This window comes from Drosophila miranda (genome assembly GCF_003369915.1).
Source record: "Drosophila miranda strain MSH22 chromosome Y unlocalized genomic scaffold, D.miranda_PacBio2.1 Contig_Y2_pilon, whole genome shotgun sequence".
Classification (NCBI taxonomy): domain Eukaryota; kingdom Metazoa; phylum Arthropoda; class Insecta; order Diptera; family Drosophilidae; genus Drosophila; species Drosophila miranda.
Window position 1 is genome coordinate 28,703,867 of NW_022881614.1, and position 25,085 is coordinate 28,728,951.

The 25,085-nt window shown below is 47.4% G+C and overlaps 2 protein-coding genes across 2 annotated transcripts; both read right to left on the reverse strand.

Moving 5' to 3' along the window:
• Positions 1–1,185: 1,185 nt before the first annotated feature.
• On the reverse strand, positions 1,186–21,643 carry LOC117193925 (netrin receptor DCC-like). Its single transcript, XM_033398593.1, is given in 12 exon segments — positions 1,186–1,517; positions 1,586–1,719; positions 2,443–2,539; positions 2,600–2,853; positions 2,913–3,327; positions 3,330–4,479; positions 4,549–4,831; positions 4,920–5,154; positions 5,190–5,678; positions 11,203–11,372; positions 21,364–21,428; positions 21,512–21,643. Coding segments are annotated over 12 exon segments (3,654 nt in total). The 3' UTR covers positions 1,186–1,287.
• Positions 1,773–2,374, reverse strand: LOC117193279. Its single transcript, XM_033398022.1, has one exon. It carries the CDS (start codon positions 2,243–2,245, stop codon positions 1,838–1,840), a length of 408 nt encoding a protein of 135 aa, XP_033253913.1. The 5' UTR covers positions 2,246–2,374; the 3' UTR covers positions 1,773–1,837.
• Positions 21,644–25,085: the final 3,442 nt, after the last annotated feature.

A 25,085-nucleotide genomic window follows, 5' to 3' on the forward strand; every position in this document is an offset into this window, starting at 1 on the left:
AGTTTTAGTTTAGGAGATATAAGCTCTCAAAGTTTAAAATTTTTTCAGTGTGCAAATATTTATTGAACTCATATTCACTAACTAATTTAGCAAGCTGAGACGGCCAAAGGTCCCACTGTGCCGCTCCAAAGAAATCGGCGTTCCGCGACCACCGCTTCGACGGTGCTGAGGCTCGAGAGTCCAGAATTATTTCGTTGCTGGTGAAGGCATTGTCGAACAGACGAAACCTATGGGCAGCGGCGTCGCGGTAGAGACGAAGTACAGGCGAAAAGGGAATTGAAACCCCGCGCGCTCCCTCGTGCCTTTTGGGTCCTAATGTTAGGATCCGCCATAGAACAGCTTTTTGGTCGCTCAAGCAACATCTTGGTATTGTATAGTCTTTGATGTTATTTAGTTGTAATAGTTTTTGTTTTGTTTTATATATACTCGTATGTATTCTCTTGCTGTCGAGTTTGCCGAGTTAAATGTTCAATGAGATTGTTGTGTGCATGGCAATGTTGAATACAGTTTAGTGAACAATAAATAAAAACACGCACATAACGCTTTAGGCAATACGCATTTTGAGCATATCAAAATCTCCTGAAAGAGTTTCCGCAGTAAAACAGACAGTGTGTTATACATATCTAGAGTTTAAATCGTAAATGCTTTGCTGGCCGGCTGGCTTACAATCTAGAATCTGGATCTCGACTTCATAGCTTAAGTAGTTGTGTGTTGCGTGTGTGGTGTGTGGTATGGGGTATGCGACAAATTTTTAAATGGCACGTTTCCAACTTGAAGAATAAGTTGAAGATAAGGATAAAATACAGAAGACACTTTAAGATACAAATTGATACCGAATGTTTTGATTGTTTTTGTGGACTACACAATACATAGATTAGTATAAAAGTTACGTTCCTAGGGACATAAATAGTACGAAATTTAGCTTAGACGTAGATGCAGATGCTAATGCATATGTACTATATGAATACAATATGTAGACTTAGAGAATAAAGCGGATCTGCATGCGTATGAAATGAAGGTGCTGCAGTGTGATAAATATGAAATGTCGTGTGGTAGCCAGGAGAGGCAGCCAGTTCAGTCAATCCTGCACACAATGAACGCACTTCTGCACTGGCTGTATGTTTTTACACAGTTTTCTTGTTGCTTAATCGTTAACTAACTATACTATGATGCTATTTATAGTTATGGATGTGTGTATCTAGGCTTAAATATGTATATGGCGGCGTCGTTCGTATTTACAGTTCTCGTAATTCGATCGTTCATTCATTTGCAGGTGCCGCTTCACTGTTAACACTCGAACTCGTTGGCCGTGATGGCGCTCAGATCCTTCATGAGACCCTCCAGATTGGCCATCTTCTGGTTGAGCTCCTCTGTGGATGTGCTCGGTGCCAGTCTCTGGATCTCGACGGTCGAGTGTGCCACCGACCCGCCGCCCTGCAAGCGATTTGGCGTGGCGGCCGGGAACGATGGCTTCTTGTAGGGCGACTGGTTCTGTGGACGTATTGTTATGGCAGGAGCTGAAAGAAACAAGGTCGTTCGAGCGTCAGTGGCGCCACAAGATCGCCTTTACGGACCAGATACTCACTGTGCTTGTTAATGGGCGTGGCTCCCCCAGTGGGCGGTGGCCCTGGAACGCTGAAACTCTTGAGCGGATGCCCGCGCTTGGCACTCTCGATGGTGGACACACAGCCATTGCCAGCGGCTCCATTGCCGGCATTGCTGCAACAGTTCAACAGGGAGGAGAGAGCAAAGACAAACAATTAGATCTAGTTAAGGTTTTGTTTTGTTTGTGCTTTATATTGCTAACAAATTCATATGATTCGAACGAATTATGGCCCTAGTTGTGGGCCAGGGCCCTCCTGGCGATTACTCGACTGACGCTGTTGCCCTGGAAGTAAAGCTTGCGCGCGTTCTGAATCTGCCTGGCTTTCACGGCCAGACGGGTGTACGGCAGACGGTCGCTGGCGGACATAATGCTCCACGTGTAGCTGGCCAGTTCGGTAACGGTGGCCGAGTCGCGCATGCTGAACACCCCTCTGGCCTGGTGGTTGATCAGAATCTCGTCCAGGCGGAACTTGTTCATGAAGTTAACAAACGGCACCGGCGACGACATCAGCATCAGCTGGTGGTCCACGCGACGCTCCAATGTCTGCCGATTGAGCTTGATCATCTTCATCGACGGCTCTCGCCCCAAATTGACCGTCACACGGGAATCAATACGTCCCCATCGCGATCTCGTGCCCATGCCTCTGCTTCAACTATAACTATATATCCCCAAGCTCGCAAGACCGGAGACACAACAACTGTTTCGAATTTAGATGAGAATTTTGTGGTGCTTCTGAATTGCTCTGAACTAAATTGAATCGAGTGCTTGACTAGATTTTGGGTGTGTGTGTGTGTGTGGGATGGTGGGCGGTGGGGGGGGGGGGGGGGTTAACTAACCAGAAGCTGGCATCGTAGCCCCCGTAGCGGTGCTCGGGCGTTTGGGCCAGCTAGCCCGGATACTGCGGGCGCTCCATCGTAGAGTTCATCGAAGTGGCTGCTGGCGGGGAATGGCGTTTGATGATCCGGACAAAGAACCCAATGGTCTGCTACTCACTCATGTAGCCGGGCACGTAGGAGCGCTTGTCCAGCGAGTTGGTCACATGCCCAGGCACTCCGCCAGGCGTCTCCACCTCGTACTTGCTGTGGACCACCGAGCGGGGCAGGGTCAGGGCCCCACTACTGGAGGCCCCATCGCTGCAAACGGGCGTGACCGTGTGCAGACCCTTGTCAATGTTCTTCAGCTCCATCTGTTCGTGATGGATCCATAGATCTGGGGGCTTCGGCACTCCCACGTTGTTCTTTTGATAGCTGCAAATCGAAAAACAGGTCAGAAAGTGGGACAGGGTCCGTAGCTCTTAGGACTTTACCTCTTTTTCGTATGCTCCGGTGACGATTGGGGCTTGCTGCGGCAGAGAAATAGAATGGCAAAGAGGACAACCAGCAGCACCACGACCGTGGCTCCGATGATGTACAGCAGCTGCTCGTTGTCGATGCCCTTGGCAATGGTGTCCGCCTCCTGCATGATCACCGCAGCCGTGGTCGTGTAGGACACCAGAGCGGAGAAGGGGGCATTGTTGTTGCCCTGCTGCTTGGTGGTGCGCGCCTGCACCTTGAAGTAGTAGGTGGTGTAGGGCTTCAGGTTGGACAGCATCAGCATGGTCTCCTCGCCGGTGAAGGCCTCAATGGACCAGTCGCGCTTCGTGGTGTCCGTCGTGTAGTAGATGTTGTAGCCGGTGATCTGGCCCACCGTGTGCTTCGGCGGCATCCACTGGATGATCACCGTGGGGGATTCTCCTCGTCCAGGCGCACAGTTACCTCCCGCGGCGGCGTCACTGGCACATTCTGGTAGGTGCTGTTCAGCACCGACATGGACCAGGCGGACTCGCGGCGCCCCTTCACCACCTTTACGGCGAACTCGTACTGTGTCCTCGGCCGCAGGTCTTTGATCATGCAGTTGAGATCGGTGGTGTTGTGGTAGCGATAGCAACTGAATCCTGTGATGCCGTAGCTGACCGTGTAGTGGCGGTTGTCGGTCACGTGCTGGTTCTTGCTCAGCATCGTGTCGATCCAGTAGACAACGATCGAGGAGCTCGACATGGTGATGGCCCTCAGGCCCACGGGCACCTCCAGCGGCACCGGCACGTCGATGGGCTCCTCGTCGCGGGTCTTGATGTTGTCGTAGATCGGCGGGCCATCGCCCATCACATTGCGCGCCCTCAGCGAGACCACATACTCCGTGTTCGACTCGAGGTTTTTGAGCACGTGGTAGCGCTCGGTCTCCTTCAGCTCGATGGTGTTCTCGTCGGGTATGCCTCGGCCCCAGCCCAGCACGTAGTTGCGTATCTTGATCTCCGGCTGCTGCGGCGGACCCCAGTGCAGGCCGATGTTCTCCGCTCCCGGATGTATATTGATCCAAATCGGTTTGCCCGGCACCTGCGTCTCGTCCAGATCGTTCTCCAGCGTATTGACGCGATACCACTCCGTGAACGGCCCGGATCCATTCACCGTCATGGCCGCAATCTTCACCTGGTACTCGGCAATGCGGTCCAGTCCGCTCAGCTCGAAGTAGCGTATGTTGGCCGGCGTGCTCTTCACCTGCGGCGCGTCCTTGAACTTGCGATACCGGATCTTGTAGCCTGTTATCTGGCCATTGCGATCCTCCTCGGCGGGTGGCTCCCAGTGAACTGTAATAGACTGCCCAAAGAGACGAAAGGGTATACTCACGCTGGAACTGGTCACCTCCAGGGGGACATTGTTGGGCGGCTCCGACGGCGTTGAGGAGAACGTCTTCACCTTGATCTCGGCCGAGGGACCGCCCATGCCGTTCCGATTGAAGGGCACCACACTGATCACGTAGTCCGTGTAGGCACGCAGCTCGGTGAGCAGTGCCTCCATGGCGGTGCTATCGTGGTACAAATCAGCTCCGCTTTCGTTCTGAAACGGGTTCAAAGGTTCGATTAGCCTGTGGTCTGGGGCGACTATGGCATCGGGTGCGTGTTCCACCTCCGAGTAGTAGACGCGAGACTTGAGGATCTCTCCGTTGGTCACTGCCGGCTCCTCCCCGCGCACGTAGATCTCGCTGTGACTGCGCGCATGGCCCTCAAAGGCCCGCGGCGGTCCGGCTATGTTCACCTCCGGCTGGGTGCTGACCTCCAGCGGGGCAGAGGACTCGCCGCTGCCGAAGTTCGTGCTGGCCACCACACGGAACTGGTACGTCCTGCCCGGCAGCAGCGATTGGATGTTCACCTGCAGGTCGTCGTGCGAGTTGGTCACCATTTTCTGCTCCCTAAACAGAAACAGAAACGGAAAAGAGTTTTAATTCTGCCAAAGGATGCCAGCCGTCTGTCAAAAGCAGGAAGCAATCAGATACCCACCTCTCGCTGTTGTTCATCTTGTAGTAGACCGTGTAGTAGACCACTTCACCGGCATTCTGCAGGGGCTCCGCCCAGCTGAGGGTGACGAACCGCGGCTTGACTATCTGAGCCGCCAGGTCGCGGGGCTGGCTGGGCAGACGGGCCAGGAGTCCGCTGCCCAGACTTTTCAGTGGCACTCCACTCCCGGCGGCGGCATTGGCGCTCGCTTCCTGCTCGCTTGAATCTGAGGGGACGCAAAATTGAAGGATGGGGGCAATGGCAATTGCAGCTTCTGTTGTTGCTGTGGCTGGGATTTCTTGTGCTTGTTGCTCTGCCAGGAGGGCAGTATTTTCTGGGGATCATCGCCGTGCTTGTAGGCAGCGATCAGTGCCTCCTTCGTCTCGTCATCGTCGTACTCGTCGTCATCGTCGTCGTCTTGGTCGTTGTCATTGTTGCTGTTGCCCCTGTCCCCAGCACTGCTCTCCCGCCGCAGGGCGCTGGCCTCGTTCCGCCCAAAGTTGCGATCGTTGAGCGGCTGCTCGGGCCGTGAGGCCTTCCCCGAGTGCTGCAGGCTGTCCAGCAGGGTCTTGGAGTACAGGAGCCGCGTGGTCGTCCCACTGTCCTGGGCGTCGTCGTCCCCGTCCTCGTCCTCGTCCAAGTCCTCGGTCGAGCACAGGCTGGCCCCCGATTTGGTGCGCAGCGGCTGCTGCTCTCCCGAGCTGTACGGTCGTCGTCGTTTCACTGGACTGCCGGAGGTCTGCAGGGACTTGGTGGACTGGCCTTGGGGTTTGCGTTGTTTGATTTTCACTTTTGGGACGGGATTCGGGAATGGATGTCGCGTCGAGGAAATGATAAGCCAAGGAAAAGTGTCGAAGGAAACGGAAACAAAGAAGAACAAATAAAACAAAACAAAAGTTAATAAATTATATTGACAAAATTCATTTTATATCACATTTCTTTATTATTAATTGCTACCGACGATTCTCCTTTGCGATCCGATGGGGAGAGCGCACCAGTAACGCCTAGTATCAACATCATCGATAATAATCGATTGTTTTTGGTTTGGAAAATATCGGTTCCGTGAAGGCTTTTAGGCTTTCTTTCCGACCAAAAATCTGTGGCCTTAATTACAAAACAATTCGGAAGGGCCCTAGAATATTGCACTCGTCCTCAAAGCCTTTTAGTTTAAAGATATGATCCCTGATGCTCCACGGAGTCCGAGAGACATGAGCAGAAGCCTCCTTAAAGGTGGCACATATTTTTCATTTATTTATTTTAATATTCTTTTGTGGATTCTTGAGAAATCACACGAAATGTATCTCAAAAAATCAAAAATTTACAGGATTAAAACGAGGGGGAACGTTGTGAGTTGCTGCGAACACCGCAACTCTACATTTATACCCGATACTTAGTCAGTATGGATCTCCTCCGGCAGACGCCGCGAATATTAAACGACACGACAAAGAGTGCGTGCGAGAGAGACAGAAAATCAGTCTGAGCGTGACGTCGGACGCTGCGCAGCCACTGCAAATTGATTTGTTCCTTTTGGCTATAAAAATGTGTCTGATCTGATCCAGATTCAGCAATCTGATAGATATGGTTATACTCTATGATTGTGCGTTTTTAGTTTTCTCGTATCTGCAATATTGTGGATGCAACAGATTTTCGTCCTTTGTGGGGGCGGAAGGGGGTGGGGCGAAATTTTGAGCTATACGTTTTATAGTGAGATCTAACAAGAGTGCGGATACCAAATTTGGTTACACTAGCGTTAATAGTCTCTGAGATTTGTGGATGCCCCAGATTTTCGTCCTTTGCGGGGGCGGAAGGGGGTGTGTCGAAATTTGGACACAAAACGGTCAAGGTCCGATATCACAGGAGTGTGGATACCAAATTTGGTTGCTCTGTGTCTTATAGGTTCTGAGATCCTTGAACTCATATTTTGCAATTGGCAAAAAAGACCATGAAACCTGTAGGTTAGAGAGAGACAGAGCGAGAAAGAATGAAATTGTTTTCTTGATTCTGGCTATAATAATTACACGATCTAATTCAGATTTTGAACTCTGGAAGATATAGTCATCCTCTACGATTCTGCGTTTTTGGTTTTATCGTATCTTTGAATTTGTGGATGGCACAGATTTTCGTCCTTTGTGGGGGCGGAAGTGGGCGGGGCAAAGTTTTGAAATATACTTGTAGCAGTGACATATCACAGAAGTTCGGATATAAAACGTCGTTGCTCTAGCTCTCATAGTCTTTGAGCACTAGGCGCTGATAGGGACGGACAGACGGACAGACAGACATGACTCAATCGACTCGGCTATTGATGCTGATCAAGAATATATGTAAAGGACAGTGTATCAAGCAGTTAGCACTATCCCATCTAAATTAACATTTGAACTTAAGATACCATCGATAAGACCTAACCGATATAACCAGACTTAACCGATGTTTAAAAGACCTAACCGATAAGGGGTTATCGATACGGGAGTCGGTTGTTGGAAGTAGAAGCAGAAAGTTGAACAAAAAGTCGGAAGAACAGACTTATTAATTGCACATCTTCAATCATACACTTTGTACTCTTTTTCGAAAAACACTATTAATAAACGATACATTATTATTAATCTTACATTTGGGGGCTCGTCCGCGTCGAATACAGAGCTCGGAGTGTATGAAAAAGAAAAACAGAAGAAAGCAGAAGCTGATGCAAGAAGAGGATTGTTGAAAAGTTGTTAAAGTTGTTGTTTGTAGCTACATAAAGTTGTAAAGTTGTTGCTGGTGGCTATAAACATTAAGTTGAACAATCCAAATTCTGTGAGCCTAACAGTAGACACGGAGTTTAATAAAAGATCGGTCGTTTACCTCGGTTGGAAAATTGTGAAATTCATTGTCGCGCCGCAGCGTCGCCTTGTCCGTGCGCAGTACGTACACAAGCAGAAAAAACACGCACAGACACGTTGTGTGTGATACACACTTATAAACAGAAAAGACAAGCACTCGTCGGGTACACAGACAAAAGTCGAAAAGAGCCGCAAAATGATGCAAACACCGCCGCCGTTGCACTGGAAAGAGAGAGAGAAGGAAGAAGCTGTACCAGGAACGTCGCGCCCGAGTGCAAACGAGATGGAAGATTTAGAAAATGCAGAAAACAATACTGATGACAAGATTGATCAAATGATAAAGTTGCTAAGTTTGAAACTGCTTTGCGATGAGCAACGAGAAATGAAGATCGCTCCAGATAATTTTACAAAAGTTGTGAGCGATTGTGATGGAAAATCGGTTCCCATAGAAAAATGGTTTGAGATATTCGAAAAAAATGCCGACGCATATGAGCTTACTGAAAAGCAAAAGTATGTGCAGGCCAGAGGAAAAATGTAGCGAGCAGCGTTGTCGTCGTGAAGAAAAAAGATGGTACACTTAGAGTTTGCGTAGACTACAGGAAGTTAAACAGCATGGTATTGCTGGACTGCTTCCCAGTCCCGATCATGGAGGAAGTCTTGGAAAAGCTGCAGTCGGCTAAGTGGTTTACCATAATGGACCTTGAAAACGGATTTTTCCATGTGCCTATGGAAGAGCAAAGCAAGTCGTATACGGCCTTTGTTACAAAGGAGGGATTATTCGAGTTTAATAAAGCGCCTTTCGGATTCAAGAACTCGCCAGCTGCGTTCATTCGGTTCGTAAGCTATATTTTTCAAGAATTAATCAACTCTGACATTATGCAGCTTTATATGGACGACATAATTGTTTACGCCGCGTCGCCCGAGGTATGCATGAGGAAGACGAAGTTGGTCCTGAAGACAGCTGCGCAGTTTGGCCTAAAGATCAAGTGGAAGAAATGTAGCTTCATGCAGCCACGCATTAGCTTTCTGGGCCATATCATTGAGGACGGGAGAATCTGGCCCGGCAAAGAGAAGACAGCAGCTGTCAGTCGGTTTGCTACGCCCAAAGACATTAAAGCAGTTCAAGCATTTCTGGGACTCACAGGCTTTTTCAGAAAGTTCATCCCTGGCTATGCACAAATTGCCCGGCCGCTCACGAATCTACTCAGGAAGGAAGCAGTTTTCAACATTGGCGAAGCAGAGCAACAGTCGCTACAAACCTTAAAGAATCTGCATGTAATCGCACCTGTATTACATTTATACTCACGAGAAGCGCCAACGGAACTCCACACGGATGCATCCAAGGAAGGTTTCGGAGCAGTTTTGTTGCAGCAGTTTGATGGCAATTTCCACCCGATTTACTATTGGAGTAAAAAGACTACACAAGCCGAGTCCAAACGTCACAGTTACTATTTGGAGGTCAAAGCTGCATACCTCGCACTCAAGAAGTTTCGTCACTACCTGTTGGGGATCAAATTTGATCTTGCCACTGACTGTGCGGCGTTTAAGCAGACAACAACGAAAGCAGATATACCCAGAGAAGTTTCCCAGTGGATTCTGTATATGGAGGACTTTACATTCAAAGCAGTACACCGCCCAGGGGACAGAATGAGACACGTGGACTGTCTCAGTCGTTTTCCGCAGACATGCATGTTCGTGACGACGGAGCTAACAGCTCGGATAAAGAAAGCACAGCAGGATGACGATTTCATCAAAGCCACAGTTGAGATCCTGAAGCAGCACCCATATCAAGACTACAAGCTTAAAGGAGGTCTTCTCTTCAAATCTGTAAATGGCAATGACGTATTGGTGGTTCCAAGGCTGATGGAAAGGGAAATCATTCAAGGATCGCATGAAGTTGGTCATTTCTCCACAGCGAAGACAATGCACTCAGTTCAGCAGCAATACTGGATTCCGCAAATTGAACGGAAAGTAAACAAGTTGATTACTAATTGTATCAGTTGTATAATTTTCAGCAAAAAGTTGGGCAAACAAGAAGGCTATCTTCATTGCATTGACAAGGGTGACACACCACTATACACGCTGCACGTTGATCATTTGGGACCAATGGATGCGACAGCCAAGCAATACAAGTACATTTTTGCTGTGGTAGATGCATTCTACAAGTTTGTGTGGCTGTTCCCAACTAAGTCAACAGGCCACGAAGAAGTTGTGAAGAGACTGAGCGATTGGTCATTTGTGTTTGGTTTTCCAAGCACATAGTCAGCGACAGAGGAGCAGCGTTTACATCCAACGCATTCAGCGAGTTTCTCAACGAGAACTAAGTCGAACATGTGTGTACAACGACAGGTGTGGCGAGAGGCAGCGGTCAAATTGAGCGGGTGAACCGTTCAATTTTGGGTATCATCGCAAAGCTCTCAGCTCAGGAGTCAACGAAGTGGTACAAGCATGTGCCACAGGTCCAGATGGCGATTAATTCGCATGTGACCAAGCGAAACAAAACATTGAGAAGGCGCAAGAGGTGTACAAGCGCAATTATGATATAAAACGACGACCTGAGCACGGCTACAGACTAGGAGACATGGTCGCGATCAAGAGGACGCAGTTCGTCGCAGGACGCAAGTTGGCCAGCGAGTATCTAGGCCCATATGAAGTCACCAAGGTAAAGCGGAACGGTCGCTACGACGTCAGAAAGGTTGCTCAAGTCGAGGGGCCAAATATCACAGCAACGAGCAGTGACAATATGAAGCTATGGCGTTTTGTCTCAGAGAACGATGATATATTATTATCTGGGACAGATGAAGATGAGCAGGAGGGCCGAATGTAAAGGACAGTGTATCAAGCAGTTAGCACTATCCCATCTAAATTAACATTTGAACTTAAGATACCATCGATAAGACCTAACCGATATAACCAGACTTAACCGATGTTTAAAAGACCTAACCGATAAGGGGTTATCGATACGGGAGTCGGTTGTTGGAAGTAGAAGCAGAAAGTTGAACAAAAAGTCGGAAGAACAGACTCATTAATTGCACATCTTAAATCATACACTTTGTACTCTTTTTCGAAAAACACTATTAATAAACGATACATTATTATTAATCGTACATATATATACTTTATGGGGTCGGAAACGATTCCTTCTGGACGTTACACATATCCACTTTTACCACAAATCTAATATACCTCAATACTTATTTTGAGTATCGGGTATAAATATACAAATACAAATACACAACACACACACACACATGAAATCAATTTACAAAAGCAGGATGACAATGAAAGGACAATGTTTGTACAAATTGAAAGGTCTGGAGGTACGTGGAGCTAGGCGTTCAATTTCGTAGAGTCATTTTACAGGCCGAATCCGACAGCTGGACAAATACTGGACACCGGGCTGGGAGACTACATATAGAAGGGGGATAGGAGGATAAGGGGATAGGAGGGGTGGCGGGGGGCCCACTTACCTCCTGGTGGGACGACGCGTAGCCGGGCCGCTGCCTGGACACTGCCAGCGGCATTGGTGCCCACGCACTGGAACATCCCGGCATCGAAGTGGAGGAGTCCCAGGATGCGCAGGTTGTGGTCGGCCACCAGCTGCATGTAGTCGTTGGGGGTGACAAGGTCGCCGAGCGCTCTATTTCTCACACAGTTAATAGGGTTAAAGAAGCCTTTTTTGGGGTCGACCAAAAGTTATAATAGGCTTTGAAAATTACCATAACTTAATCTTTGACTAGGGCAGGAATCCGGTGGAAAGAGGATTTATTATTCGAGAGAACCAACCAACCACATCGCCTGCACTTTGCAATGATATTCAATAATATTATTATTTTTATACCCGATACTCAAAATGAGTATTGGGGTATATTAGATTTGTGGTAAAAGTGGATGTGTGTAACGTCCAGAAGGAATCGTTTCCGACCCCATAAAGTATATATATTCTTGATCAGCATCAATAGCCGAGTCGATTGAGCCCTGTCTGTCTGTCCGTCTGTCCGTCCGTCCGTCCGTCCGTCCGTCCCCTTCAGCGCCTAGTGCTCAAAGACTATAAGATCTAGAGCAACGATGTTTTGGGTCCAGACTTCTGTGATATGTCACTGCTACAAAAATATTTCAAAACTTCGCCCCGCCCACTTCCGCCCCCACAAAGGACGAAAATTATGTGTGTAAACAAATTAATTATGCAACTTTGTGGCTGAACAAACTGATCTCCTGCCCCCGGCCGGTTCCTCTCGCTCAATAAAGTATCCTTTCGGCATATTTCAGCATAAACATTTGCCGTTTCCTGCTACTCGTCCTTTTCCCTGCCGAGGGGAACCACAGGCCCCAACCATTCGGGGCCTGCTGGAAAATGGTCGCTGGAGCCGTTCAGGCGTAAGAAAATTTATGCGTGGTAATGCCAACCCGAAACCAAAACACATTCTCCAGGGCAAACTCTGGGCTCTGGCGGCTAATTTGCATTCGCACAGCCCCCAGAGCTACAGATGCAGAGATTCAGATGCAAAGATACAGATACAAGTAGGGGCTGCATCCGTGCAATTAACATAATTTCGGCCAAGCGCTCGCTCAAGTTAAATACTGTGGTAGTTTCAGATATTTTGACTTCCAGATCGTATAAAATACGAGGCATGAAGGTACTTTATTTCTTTACTAGCTCGGAAACTCGGAAAATATGTGGAACTAGTTTCTAGCAATTTTGTTTCCAGATCCGATAAAAAACGAGTGAAAACTAATTTCTTATTTACGATCAGACTGTTTGTTCTGTTATGTGATATTTCGGTGGTCAAAATAATGGTCGAATAAACATTTCTTTATTTCTCGGTGTCAGTGCTGGCTGTCGTTTGGCGTCTTTATAGCAGCTATTATGCGGTCTTTCGTAGTTATGTGTCAAAAGTAGATTCGAATTTCATAAAGGGTGTGTTGGGGATCAACCCTAGAGGTTCAAAGCGTGTGAAGTGCCCGTTGTTTTTGCTGGGTTGTATAAGAGGCTTTTAATGTTTTTAATTGTTAATTGTTACGTGTCTGGCGTGCTTTCTGTGCCACACGAAACACGTTCGCCATCCACCGCGAGAGTCTACACAGTGTGGGGCAGGTCTGACTCCCCCAGAACTCTGGACAAAGGCAGTTTTTCAGATTCACTATCTACCCAATAAAAAGCAGCTAAACCACTAAAGAAACCGACCCCATTACGTCTTCTTGCCTTTCCATTTCGCACATCACCGTCATCCAAAACCAAAACTTTCTGCGCGTCATCGGCAGCGAATGGAAGCAAATTGAACAAGACGTTGATTAGAATTCACAGCTAGCGCCACAAACATTGACACTAACAGCCGAGTCCCCTGGGACCAGCGCGACAGCCGCGGTCACCAGCAACCAGCACCGGGGAAGACATGGATAAGCAGTTTTTTGGGATGGGATATGTGTCAATTGAGCGCCTCAAAGCTGTGCCAGACAGACCCAAACCCAATGAAACCGGCTTTTGCATACAGTTGTACTATACGCGTTTCAAAACATTGCCAGAAATGTAAACAGGAACACGTCCACAGCCATGGCAAGAGGCACAGTGCCAGCGCGAAAAGCTGCTCCTGGTACCATGACACATTTTGCTTGCGAATGACAAATCTGGAGAGGCATTTGAGTGGGTCTTGATCGGTGTTGGTGTTGCTTCTGCTGTTGTTGTTTTGGTTGTTGTGACAAGTCCACCTGCTGTTGCTGTTTCTATTTGTTGCACAGGAGCGCAGCTAAACAACGACACTATGGCTCCATACCGTGGTTCGTTTCTGGCTGCATTTTTACCCACACACCAAAAACTCAACAAAAGTTGGCTCAAAAAACAAGACTTGGCCAAATGAAAGTACTACGAAGCAGAGATGCCCTAACCGCAGTCCAATTAATTTGGAATAGAGTAAGTATACGCCTACTTATGCAATTACGAGTATGATACAAACCATCAAACGAACATGAATTTGGATTTTATTTATGTCTTAAGTCCACGCACACACCATCCCCCACCCTACGTTTTTGGATCAGGTATAGATCAACGTATGTTTGTTGATTTATACCTGATACCTGATAGTAAATATGATATGTACCATCGGCTGATCCTTCAACTTATCTGCTGTTTTTGACAGGTTCGGATAAGTCAAAAAGAAAGCGTAATTGTGATGTTTTAATGACTAGACAACACTCTGTAGATCGATTACCAACGAAAAGGGTATCTATAATTTAAAGTTTAACAAAGCTTAAGATCAAATCTGTACACAAAGTTTGGCTAATCCTATATTTACGATCATACGCTGGAATTCGAGCATTCTTTCAAATTTTCCCTAATTTTCCTCATAGACTACATTCTGGTATTTAGTATCTTATCTTTTCTGGACCATATTATTTCCAATTTTGTGGTATAGACTACACGCCAGACGAACGGAGAAAGCCGGTATTGTGTCCTCCTAGAGGAACAGCTGTCCTGGGACAGGATGCAATGCTGCGTCGAGTGCTGTCAGAGTTCCTACGAATAGGTCAGATTATTACTGCTGAAAGACAGTAACCATCAAAAGAGTGGCTCTGGCCACCGTCACATGGTGTTCGCACAGCCTTTTCCACTTGTAGTGTACACTTAAAACGTCTTACGATGTCGCCATTAGCAGAGTTTTCTTAGTTTGAAAAGCTGTGTGCGGCTGAATCATGCGGAGAAAGAGAGGTAGCAGCTTGGCTGGGAGCTTACGTAATGCCAGGCGAATCGATGGAGGGAAGAGACGCTGATACAGCGTCTGCGCCTGAATTTGGAACTGCCAAATGGCTAGGTGCAATCAACCTGCATGGAATTGGAATTGGAATGCCATGCGATTGGAATTTGTTACCAAATATTGATGACAGTAACGGCAGCCAAATCAAAAATCCTGCTCGCTCTACGCGAGTTCTCTCAGAGTACCAGGGGCTGCTTATCAGCGCCGAAGAGCGAAAGAAACCGCTCCCAACTGCCCCACGTTACGCAGTCCGCCCAGTCAGGTGCTGTTCAACGCCCCTGCGATTGGCGCTGTCGCCACTGATTATAGTGGTTTGGTTCCAGTCGGCTGCCCGATGCTCCTGGCGTGGGCGAGGCCGTGGGCATGTGACAGGCGGCGCAATTAGATGGCGTCTTAAAATGGCCATAAAGCCCAACCACCTGCAGAATATCCTGGGGACGGGTCTCGGGGCACGGGTCCCCCCCTCAAATGTATAATGGAGATACCAATTTGGTGAAGAAAGAAGCATGTGGTCAAATTGGACAAATTACACGTTTGGCTAAGAGCGGGTGACGCAAATGGGATCTACTTTCAGGCAAGCGAAGCTTGTGGAGGCGCCACCACACTAGACAGGCTGATGGACATATTGACGGACGGATCGATGTGACATTAATCGATGCATGAATACAGATTATCATACATCCACATAGTTCTTTCGCCTTCATTCTGGAACCTTGCGGAAGTAAGAACTAGACGATTTCATGCATTTCATAATAGCCAACACGTTCATCAGTTTATTAAGAATCTCTCATTCTAAATTGTCAATTTAAAATGGTTCTTTAACCCGGGGTCATTCGTTAAGTGCCGTTAAAATGTCACCAATACAATAAAGTGCCTGCCGTGCAGTTTCACGTAGCTCAGAGCGATGCGAAATGTGGAAATTATTATCTGCTGGAACACATATTTATGTACATAAAATATACTGCTAATTAAGGATGATGTGGAAGTGCGGTGAGCCACCCACCCGAAAAGGGGTCAACCAGAAAGCAAACACAGACAGCAACAAACACTTCGGGCAAGGTCGCAGAGAAGAGGACGGCAGGGACGACGGAGAAATGACCGCCAAACTGGGCCCTTTAGCAAAATACTTGGCTTATGGCACATACTCAGGGTATATGTACCCATATGCCACATTCCAGCACTCTCCACTGCACTCCACTCCACTAGCTCTGACTCTTTCACGCTGCTCTTACCACATGGAATGTTCAGTGTGTCACGCTCACGTTCGGCTGCAATGACAGGTGCAACAACTGAAATTACATTGCGCCTTGAGACCTTCAGATTAGCTGCATTAACCCCTTACGACACAACATACAATTTTCAGCTAAGAGATATTGCATGCGATCAACTGTAACAACTGTTGCTCATATTTCGAATTATTTCCGTGGATTCAGACAACTCGATTGTCGTCTTGGCGGTTTCGTTGAAGAAGCGTCGTAGAAAAGAATACTGTTTCCTAATTTTCCCTCCAGATCAGCTACAACAACACATAAGTAAGCTACAACTGAGAAAATTTCCTCCAATTTGACCAATCTCTACCCTACTTTATACTATTTCAAATTTTTGACTAATTATATTTAACTAGTTCGAGTCTTTAAAGGGTTAAGCAGTTGGCTTGTGCCTTGTTGTTGCAGCAATTGTTGGAGATTTAATTGGCCAATTTTCGCTGCCAAAAACTGCAACACATACTAGTGCTCGTAAGAAGTGGTAGGAATCTGTACGAAGCCAGAAAACGATGCAGATAATTGCATTCGTCAAAAGCAGAGTAAAACAAAGAAAACCCAAAGCAGCAGCAATTCACAGATGCCGGACGTCGGGTAAAGAAGTGGATGGCCATGCCCCTGCCCCAGCCCCAGCCGCAGCCGCAGCCACATGTGATTGCATGTGGCACGTGTTCATGACATTCTTCCAAGTGCAAGTCGAATTCAGTTGCAATTCTGTTGTTTTTAATGGAATTCCAATGCATTTGCTCGCCTTGAGATGTGGCCAAGACATTTTGGCCTTGGCCAGTGCCCAGATTTTATGAGTATTGTCATCAGCGGGAGACATAAAGCATCGATCGTAAATCGATTACCAATTCTGCAAAGCTCAGCAGCAGCTCAGGCCCCAACCGATCTTTGCTTCATTGGGTCTCCTATAGGATGTTTCCCGGCATGTGGGACTATTTTTTCGAGCTTCATCTTCGAATTAATGTAATTGCCAAAGTATATCGTAGGAAGCTGTGGAATTATACCAGCAGTCTGTTGTCAGGCAGTCCACATTTTATGGCTTGGGTTTGCTTTCAAGGGTATTCGACATTTCGCGTTCGCTTCTTCGAGGCTTCAGCCCAATATTGTATCTTGTCTCTTGAACTTTGCTCACTGTCCCTATGGGGCAAGAATGCATGTAAAAATGGTGATTGAATTTATGATTAATGTGGGTACGGTTGTCATTGAGGCCTGTGCCTGTTCCCAGCAAATTGGCCGGGCCAAGGCTAACCACTGAGGCAAGAAATAAAAGACAGGCGGGAAGAGCCCATTGTGAGAGCTGCTGGGAACTCAGTGATTGAGACTAAGCGACACAATACCCACAATCGGAAGATGCAGATGGCAGGCCTCCAGTGCGCTGGCAATCAGAGATAATCGCAGTAATAGACGGAAGGGTGATCCCATGCTCGGGGGAGTGCGGGCTTGTGAAAATTGGGATATGGAACGTGGGACATGGGATATGGGTGGAGAGTGCAACTCCCAAAACTTCAGCGAGGCGTGGCGCAAAAAAAAATTATGCATAATTTGGCTTGCAGTTTCGTTTGAGCCAATTGCAGACGTAACCGGCTGCCGGGCCAAACATTTCAACAGCCACCAAGCGGTGCCAGGGACAGGGCGCTGCGTCGGAGGCAGCTGGCTCCCCCACAGTCGAACCGAACCGAGCCAAACCGAAGCGATCTATCCCCTAACGGTTAAGCGAATCGAACCTACAGACATGTCCAATCCAACCCGGCTCGTTTCAGATCGAAACGAAATGAAACGACACGAAAGACTTAAGCAAGAAACTAGTTGGGCACGCGCCAGCAACTGTGTGCACAGTAGTGGGAGGGGGAGCTGGAGCTGGGGCTGGGGCTGGGAAATCGGCACTACGGAGACAGGTGGACTGCTCAAGAAAGAGCTTCGATCAAAAGTATTTCATTTCTGAAAGTGGAATATGCCCAATGGTGTATTGCTTCAACCCTTTGTCTCTAGCCATATCCCTCGCCCAGTCAGTCCCACGATCCACACTATTTCTATCGGGCTTACCATTTTACTAACCTCCTTCCTAGTGCTATAAACTTACAGTACAAGTACTACGAGTATATGCATATCAGTATATCAACATGTAATACAAATATTTACCTTCCACAAGTAAATGCAATCCACAGTCGGTGGTGCGGCTCAAACAAGTTCGCCGGCATGCAAGGTGGGCTGAAATGAGGTAAGGCCAAACTTCAGTTGATTCCAGCTACGTGAGAGCCGACGGAGCAACAGCTGCAGCGTCGGGTATTTTAAAAAATTGAAAAGGCGATGTGGGCAACGGGAGAGAGACCTGGCACGGCAAAAGCAAGCAAATGATCGTCGTGAACGCACCTATAGCGCTCTATTTTTAAAATAGAGGTCTCTATTTTTAAAATGCTGAATTGAATGCTTTTCCTGACGTAGATGCCAACCCCGCCGTAGCCGTCCTCTCTGGGCCTGCAGAAAAAGTTATAGTCTAAAATGCTGCAGTTCGCGTTGTTCAGCACCCAAATCTCTGAGAGGATGGCAATATCTATTGCGTTCTTGCCTAGGAACATTGAGAGGTGCTGTTTGTTGTTGTTGTGTGTCAGACTTTGAATATTTAGCTGAAGAATCTTCATTGTTGGATGTTTTGAGAACCAACTGCCATCCCTTGGGCAATCTGACGCCTATCTAGTTCTGCGTTGGAAGCATTGACAAATTCTCTAATTTCCTTAATAAATTTATTCGCTAAAGAATCCCCTTTAATGATGTTGTTTGGATCAATCAGGAACGCTGTGAGTTTGGCTCCTAGTGCGTTTAGCTTATCCTGGGCCAGAGAAGATGCCACGGATGAAGATCTAACAAATTTCTCGCTCATTTGGACGCAGTCTGAGTTTATTGAGTTCTTCCACTCTGCCATGTTGGCTGCTGCCTTGGCCGCCTCTGCGTTCCGGGCGGCAACCCTATTGGATTTGGTCACTTCCGCGAAAGAGGTGACAGAATAAATTTCCCTGTCGGACTCTAAGCTGTTATTTAAGAATTCAGGGGAGCGGTTAGATTGCCAACTGGGTCTAGGAAATTCCCCTTGATCCCTTAGGTTGGGGAAGTTCTATCAAAAAGGATCGGATATCTAGCCTTGACCTCAGCTCTAGTTAGGTTTTCCAGTGTCATACACTTTTGAATGGCGTACGCTTTTTTCCTGGCCTCACACTGCGGGTGGGTGGCAGCTTGTTCCCCCTTGCAGTTAGCACAGGCCAGCCCTGAGCAGATAATATCTTTGCTATGATCTTGTCCGCATTTGAAACATTTCGCTCCACTCTTGCAATGTTGCGCCAGATGGCCAAACCTAAAACACCTGAAACATTGAATAAGCTGAACAAAAGGTTTCACTTTGTAATGTCTCCTCTTCCAGGCTGAGGTAAGCTCAGTCCTGTCCAGGGCTCTTCCTACAAGAAATTTGTAGTTCGCAGGAACTCCGAAAGGGCGGTCGGCTCGTCTTACTGGGCGGACGTGAGGGTCGAGAAGAAAGGCGCGGAGCGAGGCACACCCGCGTGGGTCGAGAGAGAGGCGGACGCAGGGCGAGGCACACCTGCGTGGGTCGGGAAAGAGGGGTCACAGGGCGAGTCACACCTGTGGGGGTCGAGAGAGGGGCGCAGGGCGTGTCACACCTGCGTGAGGGGGGGTTTCGAGGATTGATCGGGGGTTAGTGGAGGTGAGTGTGGCTCGCTGGCGAGTAGTTGTTGGTGACCGGGGAGGGGTTTGGATCCCCAAAAATGACTTACACGGGGTTGGTTCTCGTTACAATAATGATTTATTTGCTTGCTAGTTACACAGGTAATTTGTTACATTGAATATTTCTTTTGTCGTTTCGTCACGTTCCCGGAAGGATTCTTAACTAGTTGTCACGCGGGACAACGTCTATACTCGGCCCGGGTCTCCGCGTAAGTGAAGTCTGCTCGGCGCTTGCGCGCTCGGGAAAACTTCGCTGCCGCCGATCTCTAACTTATCAGTATCTACGTGTCTTCGTCTTCGTCGGCTTCGGATTGGCTGCCGCTTCGCGGAGTGTCCCGAAGCCGTGCAGGCAAGGGGCGGGGGTTCTTATCGGCTAGTCTGTGCTTCGGGAGCTTAAGTTTAGAGGTGGGGGTAATGTGTTGGCCCGGTGGGGAGTTGTCACCGGCTAACGGTTCGTGTCTCGGCTAAACGCTGGGCAATGTGTTGGTGTGGGGGGCGTTCTTACCGGCTAATTGTCAGTGCTTCGGGAGCTTTTCGTTAGAGGTGGGGGTAATGTGTTGGTACGAGAATGTGGGATTGGCTGTCGTGAAACGGTAGGCGAAACGATATGGGGAATGAGTTTCTTTATTGGTGGTACATTTATTGTATGCATTCTCTGTTCTTAAGGCTAAGTAACGATATATTTAGGGGAAACTGGAGATATAACGAGGGGGAACGTTGTGAGTTGCTGCGGAGACCGCAACTCTACGGTTATACCCGATACTAAGTCAGTATGGCTCTCCTCCGGCAGACGCCGCTAATATTAAACGACACGACAAAGAGTGCGTGCGAGAGAGACAGAAAATCTGTTATGGTCATTATCTATGATTCTGCGTTTTTAGTTTTCTCGAAAGTGCAATATTGTGGATGCAACAGATTTTCGTCCTTTGTGGGGGCGGAAGGGGGTGGGGCGAAATTCTGAGATATACGTTTTATAGTGAGATCTAACAGAAGTGCGGATACCAAATTTGGTTACTCTAGCCTTAATAGTCTCTGAGATTTGTGGATGCCCCAGATTTTCGTCCTTTGGGGGGGCGGAAGGGGGCGTGGCGAAATTTGGACACGAAACGGTCAAGGTCCGATATCACAGGAGTGTGGATACCAAATTTGGTTGCTCTGGCTCTTATAGGTTCTGAGATCCTTGAACTCATATTTTGCAATTGGCAAAACCGACCATGAAACCTGTGTGTTAGAGAGAGACAGGGCGAGAAAGAATAAAATTGTTTTCTTGATTCTGGCTATAATAATTATACGATCTGATTGAGATTTTACGATCTAGAACATATAGTCATCCTCTACGATTTTTGGTTTTATGGTATCTTTAAAAATCTAGATGCCACAGATTTTCGTCCTTTGTGGGGGCGGAAGTGGGCGGGGCGAAGTTTTGAAATATTTTTGTAGCAGTGACATATCACAGAAGTCTCGATCCAAAACATCGTTGCTCTAGATCTTATAGTCTTTGAGCACTAGGCGCTGAAGGGGACGGACAGACGGACAGACAGACAGGGCTCAATCGACTCGGCTATTGAGGCTGATCCAGAATATATATACTTTACGGGGTCGGAAACGATTGCTTCTGGACGTTACACACATCCACTTTTACCACAAATCTAATATACCCCAATACTCATTTTGAATATCGGGTATAACCAGCATCATCATGAGCAGTGCTTATTGAAGATGCTTAATTGGGTCAAGTGAAACGGAGAGTGTAGAGTGGCTGGCTGTGGCTGTGGCTGTGGCTCTGGTGCAGGGAAATGGAATTGCAATTCGTAGAGTGAAAGTACGTTTGCTGCTCGAGTCTTTCGTTTCTGTGTCTCGCGACTCTTATACGAGTACCTACCGCCAGGTATTGCCCAGAATGGGTAGGGGCTTGGGTCCAGGTATCTGATTGTAGGGCAGAGCGTTCTGCCATTCGGGAGTGGAGTGTATTCGTGGCGTTGTCGGCGCCGCTGTCTCCTCTGGTTCCAGCAGAGGGGACAGGCGGCCACGCCCGTGGAGCTGTCGCGGATCTCTACACGTTGCTTCTCATTTGGCAGCAGGCCCGAGCCACTGATCCTTGACACAGTTCGCCTCAGGCTGGATGCACTGGCTGTGCAAGCCCTCACTGGAAGCTTGTTCATTTCTTTTTTTTCTATCTGGCTTTATACGTGTGTCATCAACAGCTAACCGATTTAAATTCAAATCAGATTTCACTCGTTTTATGCCTCGATATCCAATTGTCTTGCGTTGACGTTGGCTTTGCGTTGACACACACAGATATACTGGCTCGAATGAAACTGGCTTCTAGCTCTGCCAGTTTATCCTTTACTACTTGGTGGCGCCACCTATCGGTGATAAGGTGAACTAACTTCGATCTCAATCCTGTTTCTCAACCATGTAAAATCCTCTCAAATCGATCCTTCGCTCATTTATATTCTCTCTCCTCCCTCTTACTGTCAATGAACCTGTTTTTACGATTGGTCCCGTGTTGCGATTCAAACAACCGTCAAACAGGTAGGTCATCCCTTTGCAATGAATCTAATGTGATAGTTTAGAGGTATTTTTTAAGTGTTTCCTGAAAAACGGATTCGATGCCCTTGAACCTTTCTACTTTCTCTATAATTTATATTCCTCCTTTGTGTACCTAACACTGTCCCATAGCAAAATGCCTATATAATAACTACTCACAGCTAACAGCTAGTACATAAACTAGTAATCTTTCAACAACGATGGATGACCTTGAAATCATTTTTATCGATTCCCAACCGGAATCAACCATAAATCTGGACTCTCAGCCGAGCTCCGTAGACCTGTCCTTGATTTTTGGGATTAAGACCCAAACCTATCTCGAGAGCAACTTGACCTGGTTAAGTGACATTAAATGGGATGATGACGACGATGACCCAAGGAATGCAACGCCTAATAATGATAATCCATCATACATTTTCCCGGATGATGACAACATTTTCGATTTAGTAGATAATCAGGATGATGATAAAAGATCTCAACTCCAGGAACTACTTCGGGATGAAGATGATGATGACTTAATTGCTGCGGTAAAATTAGCTGAGGCGAAATTTTAATAATACGAATACATATTTATATAATAAGAATATTTTATGTATTTTTCTAAAAATAATATAAACATATTGTGGAGATAATGTTTTTTATCCCCAATCGGCCGACTAATTATTTCGAATTAAATAAAACTCGGCGCAGAAATAAAATTACGATATGTTCTTTAATGCGTGACATCCAAATTGCAAGTGTGGCTTGCCTGCCCTTTACATTGCCGCTCCGATCGCTAAGCGCAGCTTCGCTCGGCCGACGTCGGTAGGCAGACGCAAAGCGGAGATAGCGAAGAGCGAGCTGGCAGAGAGCGTTTAGCAGGGCAAGCAAGCGCAGAGCTTTAACAAACAAATGAGTGACATAGACATAAGTAACAAACAAAATAAGCGGCTGAGGGCCAAGAATTAGGTGCTATTTGTCAAGCAGCTAATCGGCTGGGTTCTGCTCCGAACATTCACCCCCCGTTGGAAGGCAAAGGCTTTCAACAGATCCATCCTGAAGGGGCAGAACCGCTATTTTTCCAACGGCCCTCTTGAAAAGGCCTTTTTGAGTGCGGATGACGGCTACTCTGATGGTTCCATCTTTTCCTGGGATGACGCTCTCAATGCGGCCAAGCGGCCACCTTAATGGTGGCAGCGTTTCCTCCTTGATCATGACGAGCGCTCCTAGCTTGATGTTTGGAGACGATGACCGCCACTTGCTCCGCTCCTGAAGAATCGAAAGATACGTCGTGCTCCATTTTCTCCAAAACGCCTGCTTCATTTGACACAGCCGCTGCCATCGACTAAGTATGTTGACCCGGAGATGCGCCAAATCTGGCTCGTCGAATGCAGCTTTCGGGGCTCCATTGAGAAAGTGGTTTGGCGTGAGCACATCTAGATCATCGGGACTTTCTGTAATTGCATAAAGCGGACGGGAATTTAACAAAGCAGAGATTTCACAAGCCAAGGTCTGAATTTCATCAAGAGTAAAAATGTAGGTCCCGACGATGCGATGAAAATGATATTTAGCTGCTTTAACAGCCGCCTCCCACAAACCCCCAAAATGAGGTGAGCGAGGGGGGATGAATTTCCAGTCGATTCCACTAGAAACGCAGAGATGTGACACAGCCGACGTATGAGGATCGTTGAGGAACATTTGCCGAAGCTCCAAAAGCTCATTTTTTGCTCCTACAAAATTTGTAGCGTTGTCTGACCAGATGATTCGAGGTTTGGGACGTAGACTTATAAAACGCCTTAATGCTGCCAGAAAGGATTCTGTAGATAGATCCCGAACGACTTCCAAATGAGTTGCTTTGGTGCTAAAGCATACGAAGACAGCGATGTAACATTTGATAGGAGGCCTGCTTCTGACTTCCGACTTGTGATAAAAGGGTCCGCAAAAATCAACGCCCGTTGTGTGGAATGCTGGATTAGTCCTTACGCGATCCGCAAGCAAGTTTCCCATGATATGTTCCCTCAGCACTGGCTTCAAACGAAAGCATCTAACACATTTGCGAATGATTCCCGCAACATATTTGCGTCCACCAATAGGCCAGAATTTTTGCCGAAGCAGTCCGAGCAATGCTAGAGCTCCTGCGTGGAGAAACCTTTCGTGAAAGAAGATAATAATAGAGACAGTGACAGGATGTCCCTTAGGAAGCAGGATCGGGTGCTTCGCGTCGTAGTCCAATTCGGCATTTTGGAGGCGGCCTCCAACACGCAGCAATCCAAAGCTATCCAGAAATGGATTCAGTGAGGCCATCGTGCTTTTTGGGGGTAGGGCCTGTTTGCTGGCGAGGGCCCTTATCTCTTCCGAAAATTGTTGCTGCTGTATTGCCCTTATGAGCAAATGCGTACCATTTTTGATGTCGATTACGGTAAGTCGACCCTTCGAACGCGCTATGCCTTTGTCCTTGAGAATGTAGAATCGATATATGTAAGCAAAGACGCGCTACATGGATCCGAATGAGTTTTGAAATTTGCAATCGTACGATACATCCCTTTCGTTTGAAACAACCAATGCTGCATGACGACGTTCTGGTACATCGGTCGGCAATTGCAAGCCTGCAGGCCACTCAGAGCTCTCAAGACGCAAGAATGGTGGTCCAGAGATCCAAAGGCTGCTGTCCATTAGTTCAGCGGGCGTGGATCCACGTGATATGATGTCGGCAGGATTCAACTTTGTGGGCACGTGATGCCAAGTCATTCCAGCGGTGAGCTCCTGAATCCGCTGAACTCGATTAGAAACAAATATATTAAAATTCAATGGTGATTCTCGAATCCAGGCAAGGGCTATGGACGAATCCGACCAGCAATGTATTTGGCATGGAGCTGATAATCCCTTAACTATGGTGGACACTAGTTCGGCTAATACGAGGGCAGCGGACAGCTCAAGCTTGGGGATAGTCATACTTTTCAGGGGCGCGACTCTGGATTTAGAGCATAAGAGATGACTTTGCACAATGCCAAGAGCTTCCGAACGCATGTATACACAGGCGCCATATGCTGCTTGGCTCGCATCACAAAACGCGTT

What these genes read in the sequence shown, in the direction of transcription:
- LOC117193279 (XM_033398022.1), bottom strand. Translation starts at nt 2,245, where the DNA reads ATGGGCACGAGATCGCGATGGGGACGTATTGATTCCCGTGTGACGGTC.